The sequence below is a fragment of the Vipera berus genome, assembly GCF_964194415.1.
Source record: "Vipera berus genome assembly, chromosome: 1".
NCBI lineage: Eukaryota > Metazoa > Chordata > Lepidosauria > Squamata > Viperidae > Vipera > Vipera berus.
This window is the reverse complement of record NC_138202.1, coordinates 356207588-356214797: the sequence shown is the minus strand read 5'-3', so window position 1 is coordinate 356214797 and position 7210 is coordinate 356207588. Positions and strand designations below refer to the sequence as shown.

At 47.7% G+C, this 7210-nt stretch overlaps 1 protein-coding gene across 1 annotated transcript in view; it reads left to right on the top strand.

Annotated features, from left to right (window-relative positions):
* The window catches only part of BCAS3 (BCAS3 microtubule associated cell migration factor), a 720894-nt gene that overhangs the window by 671774 nt on the left and 41910 nt on the right, over positions 1 to 7210 (top strand). Inside the window, exon 25 of the mRNA XM_081346686.1 lies at positions 2703 to 2870. Within this exon, the coding sequence (XP_081202812.1) occupies positions 2703 to 2870 (168 nt within the window). The remainder of the gene's footprint in view (positions 1 to 2702; positions 2871 to 7210) is intronic.

Here is a 7210-nt window from a genome sequence, read left to right as displayed (position 1 = left end):
AGTTGGGGAATTCTGGGATTTGAAGTCCACATATCTTCAAGTTACCATGGTCTAGAACAGGGGTAGGCAACCTCGGCTCTTTTATGACTCATGGACTTCAACTCCCAGAATTCCTGAGTCAGCTGACTCAGGAATTCTGGGAGTTGAGTCCATGAGTCATAAAAGAGCTGAGGTTGCCTACCCCTGGTGTAGAAACACTAGTCTATTAGGCTGTATTGTGCTCTTTTAAACTACTGACAATCCCTTTCTCTGCAAAGTGTTCACTTTAATTTACTTCCTGCTAGAAATGCAGAAGATTTTGTGACTGTGTGCTTGGCACTTATACAACGTTTTCAGGTATTAATTCTTTGAACGTGTTCACAAACTTAACTATCCCATTCAGTCTGTTTTTCCTGTTCTATTTTCTGTTTAATGCAATGATTAAGTGCTATTCTTGGGGGAAGTGGGTTGCATTGGCTTTCTGGGGGAGGAGGCTGAGAGAAAGGGGTCGGCCCAAAGTCACCCATCTGGCTCTATGCCCCAGGTGGAACTAGAACTCACCGTCTCCCAGTTTTTACCCAGTGCCTTGAACCACTAAATTAAGCTGGGTCTCCTTCAGTGCTTTGGATAAATGTTAATACAGGAAAGTATCCTTGAATTTTAATGGTGAAAAGAAATATCTCCAAGAGAGATGGACAGTTAAGAAATAGGAAGTATAAATAAATAAATAGAGATGAGAGAGAGAAGAGAGAGAGAGAGAGAGAGAGAGAGAGAGAGAGAGAGAGAGAGAGAGAGAGAGAGAGAGAGAGACATGTGGATGTATGGATAGATAGATAGATAGATAGATAGATAGATAGATAGATAGATAGATAGATAGATAGATAGATAGATAGAGTGCTTTTTTTGTAAAAGAAAAAGGTGCCGGAACTCACACATGTCATACAACCCGCCTTGCCTACCCTGCAAGGTTCCATCCAAAAAAGGTGCCGGAACTCCGTTCTATGACAAAAAAAGGCCTGGATAGATAGATAGATGATAAATAAATAGAGATAGGAAGAGATAGATAGATAGATAGATAGATAGATAGATAGATAGATAGATAGATAGATAGATAGATAGATAGATAGATAGATAGGGAGAAACAGGCTTCGACTCAATCCTGCCAAGACTGAGTGGCTGTGCATACCGGCATCTCGGGTTAACCAGACTATTGCATCTCTAACGATGGGGGGTGAGGTGTTACCCCCCGTAGATAGGGCTCGCAACTTGGGCGTCCTCCTGGATTCACGGCTCAATTTTGAAGATTACATAGGGGCCGTGACCAGGGGGGCTTTTGCCCAGGTTCGCCTGGTGCGCCAGTTGCGACCCTACCTGGACCGAGATGCCCTACGCACAGTCACTCATGCGCTCGTGACCTCCCGTTTAGACTACTGCAACGCTCTCTACATGGGGCTGCCCTTGAGGACCACCCGGAGGCTTCAACTGGTGCAGAATGCGAGTTGTGATGGGGGTTTCTCGATACTCCCATGTAACACCTCTACTCCGCGAGCTGCATTGGCTTCCGGTTGCCCTTCGGGTGAGATTCAAGGTGCTGGTGATGACCTATAAAGCCCTAAATGGCGAGGGTCCGGGATATCTGAGGGAACACCTGCTGCCAGCATCAAGCTCCCTTCGTCCAGTGCGCTCCCACAGGGAGGGTCTTCTCAGGGTGCCGCCGGTTAAAGATTGCCGGCGAGTAACACCCAGGGGTAGGGCCTTCTCAGTGGGTGCGCCTGCCCTCTGGAACCAGCTGCCCGCGGAGCTTAGGACTGCCCCCGACCTCCGTTCATTCCGCCGGGACCTGAAGACCTGGCTCTTCGAGCTCTCTGGCCCAGGCTGAAAATTTTAATTTTAACTGGGGTTTTTTATTTTTCTCTCAGGGACTGATTTAATCTTTTTAATTGTTTTAACTTTTGTATTGATTTTTCTTTTAAACACCCTGAGTCCTTCGGGAAAGGGCGGTATATAAATCTAAAAAATAAATAAAATAAATAAAATAGATGATAAAAGATAAATAAATAAATAGAGATAGATAGATAGATAGATAGATAGATAGATAGATAGATAGATAGATAGATAGATAGATAGATAGATAGATAGATGGATGGATGGATGGATGGATGGATGGATGGATGGATGGATGGATGGATGGATGGATGGACGGATAGACAGATATAGATAGAATGAATACAGCTGGTCATTGAGTGACGACCACAATTGAGATCAGAATTTCTATTTTTCAGCAAGGAGGTTGTTACGTGAAGCGTACTTGATTTTATGTCCTTTTTCCACCATGGTTGTTAAGCGAACCCCTGCACTCCTGCAGTGAATCACACGATCGCTAAGCGAATCTGGCTTCCCACATTGACTTTGCTTGTCAGAGGCCGGCTGCGTAAAGGTCCCAAAGTTAGCGATGCGGTTGTTAAGTGAAACCGGCTTCCCCCACTGACTTTGCTCGTCAGAAGGTCGCCAGTGGGGATCAGGTGACCTGGGGACATCGTAACGACCTCCTCCATACAGGCCAGCTGCCCAGCGCCTGAATTCCGATCCTGTGACTGCAACGGCCGCAGGCGCCAGGACCAAACCCAAGTCCCCTTTTCGCCACGCCGCTGGAACGGTTGCTAAAAGGGGATGGTCGCAAATCGAGGACTGCCTGTATTTATTTTTGCCGGATTCTCTTGCAGGGACCTTTGACCGGAGCATGACTCTGCTGGAAGTCTGCGGAAGCTGGCCGGAGAGCTTTGGCTTGCGCCACCTGCCTTCCCTGGAACAGACGGACGAGGGTCTTCGGGAAAGGCTGGCCGACGCCATGTCCGAGTCGCCCAGCCGGGACGCGGCGGCATCTGGAACAGGTACAAAGGAGACACATGATCAGAACTCAGGCTTCTCTCTTACCCAATGGTGATTTCCTTTCATTCATTTGTAATCTTCCGCTTTTTGCTGGGTTTTGTTCCTTTGGGTAAAACTCACAGATGGGCGTTTCGAGAGAAGCCCGTCAGCCTATTTAAAGCCACCGTGCTTGGCTGCCCTGCGATATTCCTGGAAATCTTCAAAAAACCAAAACAAAAAAAAATGCCTTTCTCCGGCCAACAGTGGTCCAGAAAGGCCTCGAATCTAAAGCACAGATGTTCGGCTGAGGCTCTCTGGGGTTACATGATTCTTGGCGTGGAGGAAGTTTCCGATCAGCTCCTGGTTTTTTCAACTCTTGGCCCCTGACCTTAAGGGCTATAAATGCTTCCGGATCAGGCTGGGATCAGGCTGGGATTTCACGGGGAAATAGATTCCAATTTGTTTCTTGGTTGTTGTTGGTTTTTTTAACCAAAAAAAAAAAACCCCAGATGTTCGCTCGGTTACTTTCCTAAGCCCTTTCTTTGCTCTAGCCTGAGGGACTACAGCTCCCATCACTCCCCAGCTACTCCAGTCAACTCTCAGAGGGTATGAGGGGAGTTCAGATCCACTACACCTAGAGATTAACGTGTTGAGGACGGCTGTTTTAGCAAGTTCCCTAGGATTGGAAAGCCAGTTTGTTATAGTGGTAAAAGCAACAGAAACGTGGGGACTGTGAGTTCTAGTCCCTCCTTAAGCTTGAAAATCAGCTGGGTGACTTTGGGCCAATCACCAGGAGACAGTGAGTTCTAGTCCCGCCTTAGGCATGAAAGCTGGCTGGGTGACTTTGGGCCAATCACCAGGAGAAGGTGAGTTCTAGTTCTGCCCCTAGGCATGAAAGCTGGCTGGATGACTTTGAGCCAATCACCAGAAAACTGAGTTCTAGTCCATCCTTAGGCATGAAATTGGGCCAGGCACCAGGAAATGGTGAGTTCTAGTCCCGCCTTAGGCATGAAAGCTGGCTGGGTGACTTTGGGCCAATCACCAGGAGAAGGTGAGTTCTAGTTCTGCCCCTAGGCATGAAAGCTGGCTGGATGACTTTGAGCCAATCACCAGAAAACTGAGTTCTAGTCCATCCTTAGGCATGAAATTGGGCCAGGCACCAGGAAATGGTGAGTTCTAGTCCCGCCTTAGGCATGAAAGCCAGCTGGGTGACTTTGGGCCAATCACCAGGAGACGGTGAGTTCTAGTTCTGCCCCTAGGCATGAAAGCTGGCTGGATGACTTTGAGCCAATCACCAGAAAACTGAGTTCTAGTCCATCCTTAGGCATGAAATTGGGCCAGGCACCAGGAAATGGTGAGTTCTAGTCCCGCCTTAGGCATGAAAGCCAGCTGGGTGACTTTGGGCCAATCACCAGGAGACGGTGAGTTCTAGTCCCGCCTTAGGCATGAAAGCCAGCTGGGTGACTTTGGACCAATCACTAGGAGACAGTGAGTTCTAGTCCCACCTTAGGCATGAAATTGGGCCAGTCACCTGGAGTCAGTGAATCCTAGTCCCACTTTAGGCATGAAAGCCTGACTAGGTGACTTTGGGCCAGTCACCAGGTAACAGTGAGTTCTAGTCCCACCTTAGGCATGAAAACCAGCTGGGTGGCTTTGGGCCAATCACCAGGAGACTGTGAGTTCCGGTCCCGCCTTAGGCATGATGGAGGTGTTCTTAAGTTGGAAGACCTTCAGCTGGGGTGCTACAATCCCCAGCTCATTGTTGTTCAGGTTGTGGGGACATTGGGTGTGTGTGTGTTTGTGTGTGCATAGCAGAGGGTGGGAGAGACTGTTCTGTCAGCATTGCCTCTCATATGACCCAAAACTGTCAGATGCTAGAAAAGAGAGAAGAATCCATTTGATCCGAGGGAGACCTCGTGTGAGCTTTAAAGGCTGTGATATTCCAATAAATGATTGCCTTTATTAGCATCAGCCAGTACAGCTATTGCTGTGGCTCTGAGACTGGGCCCTAAAATCACCCCCATTCTTCCTTGCACCCCCTTTGCACCCAGCAGGAAGGTCACCCCATGTGTGCGCAACCGTTGGCAGATGTGCACAGGGGGAGTGCAATTATCTCTCTTCCAAAAGGGGCCGGCTACCCTAATCCAAATTAATCCATCTTCATCAGAGGCCATTACTGCAGTAAATTAAAGGGCCCATTAGCAATAGATGGTGTGACTCTCGGGAGATTATGCTCAGGAGGCCTCAGGGATCCAAGAACACTTGCAAATTGCAAGTGCTGCCTGCCTTGGGTGAGCAGGACTAGATTTCTGAGCAGGAGGGCAAATAATTCAAATTCCTGTCTTTGAGGGTCCGCAAAGGAACCCCAATAGCTTCAGAACTGGAGCCAGGTCAAGAAACAGAGATGGAAGCAATCAAGGGAAAAGGAAAAAAGGCAGGGAGGGAGGGAGGGAAGGAAGGAAGGAAGGAAGGAAGGAAGGAAGGAAGGAAGGAAGGAAGGAAGGAAGGAAGGAAGGAAGGAAGAGAGAGAGAGAGAGGAGGGAAGGAAGGAGCCAAGGAAGGAAAAAGGAAGGTGGATTGAGAGAAAGAAGGAAGATGGATAGAGGGAAGGAGGGAGGGAAGGAAGGAAGGAAGGAAGGAAGGAAGGAAGGAAGGAAGGAAGGAAGGAAGGAAGGAAGGAAGGAAGATGGATAAAGGGAGGGGGAGGAAGAAAGGGAAGGAAGGAAGGTGAATAGAGGGAAGGAAGGAAGGAAGGAAGGAAGGGAGAGAGGGGGAGGAAGGAAGGAGCCAAGTGGAAAAAGGAAGGGGGATAGAGAGAAGGAAGGAAGAGGGATAGAGGGAAGAGGGAATGAGGGAGGGAGGAAGGGAGAGAGGAAGGGAATGAATTCTAAATTATAAGCAAAAGTCTGTTTTGCTCTGCCCCAGAATTTGTCTTCCGCTGCTACAAGTTTGTTTATCTCTCAGTATGTTTTAGAGCTTCATTCTCATTTCTCTGGAGGGGTAATTTGGAGCATCCCGCACAGATGAGGGTGGCGGTGGCTGTGCTAGGACCGGTTGCGGCATTTGGTGTTCAACTCTTTCGTCCCCCTCGCCGCAGTTCTCTTTCGTTACCTTCCCTTGGATTGTTTTATAGCAGCCCAGGGCAGAAGGGAAATTCGTCACTGTGCAAAAATCTGGTCTTCTGCTCAGCCGAGACTGAGAGAATCAGATCCGCAATGGAATACAAATAATCCTCGACTTAACGACCACCGTTGAGGCCAAAATTTCCATTGCTAAGCAAGACAGTTGTTAAGCGAGCTTGGCCCCATTTCGCCACCTTTTCTTGCCACCGTTTGTTAAGCGAATTCACTTGACTTGGATCATGTGGCCTGGAGGATGCTCAAGGAGGTCATAATGTAAGTCACTTTTTTTCATGCCGTTGGAGCAGCCCCTAAATGAAGGTTTGTAAGTTGAGGACTGCCTGTAATTAAGTGATCACTGAAGTTCGCAAAAGCGGCAAGCGCCTGGACTGATTCTAAGTCATTTTTTTCGCAGTGCCGTTGTAATGTCGAACGGTCGCTAAACAAAAGGTTGCAAGTTGAGGACCGCCTGTGTAATAGCCAGAAATAAATTCCCTATTGTTTGCCTTTCTAGAGGCAGGTGGTCTTCGAACTCACGACCACAATGGAGCCCAACATTTAAGTTGCTAAGTGAAACATTTGTTAAGTGAGTTTAGCCCCATTTTACGGCCATTCTCGCCACGTTTGTTAAGCGAATCCCTGCAGATGTTCAGTTAGCCACACGGTCATTAAGTGAATCCGGCTTCCCCCCACTGACTTTGCTTGTCAGAAGGTCGCAAAAGGGGATCATGTGACACCAGGACACTGCAACAGTCATTAAGTACATGCCAGTTGCCAAGCCTCTGGATTTTGATCATGTGACCAGGAGGATGCTGCAATGGTTGTACATGTAATAACTGGTTTTGGGTCTTTTTTTTTTCAGTCTCGTTGTAACTTTGAATGACCGCTAGATAAAAGGTTGTAACTCAAGGACTACCTGTACTACTGTGTAATCTAACTCCTTCCCAAATTATAATCCTTACCCCAGTTAATTTATACAGGTAGTCCTCAACTTACGACCACAACTGAGCTCAAAGTTTATGTTTCTAAGTGAGAAATTGGTTATGTGAGCTTTGCCCCATTTTACGACCGTTCTTGCCACATTTGTTAAGTGAATCACTGCAATTGTTAACTTAGTAACACAGTTGTTAAGTGAACCCGGCTTTGCTTGTCTGAAGGTCGCAAAAGGGGATCACATGATCCCGGGACACTGCGACCGTCATAAGTATGAGCCAGTTGCCAAGCGTCCGAATTTTGATCACGTG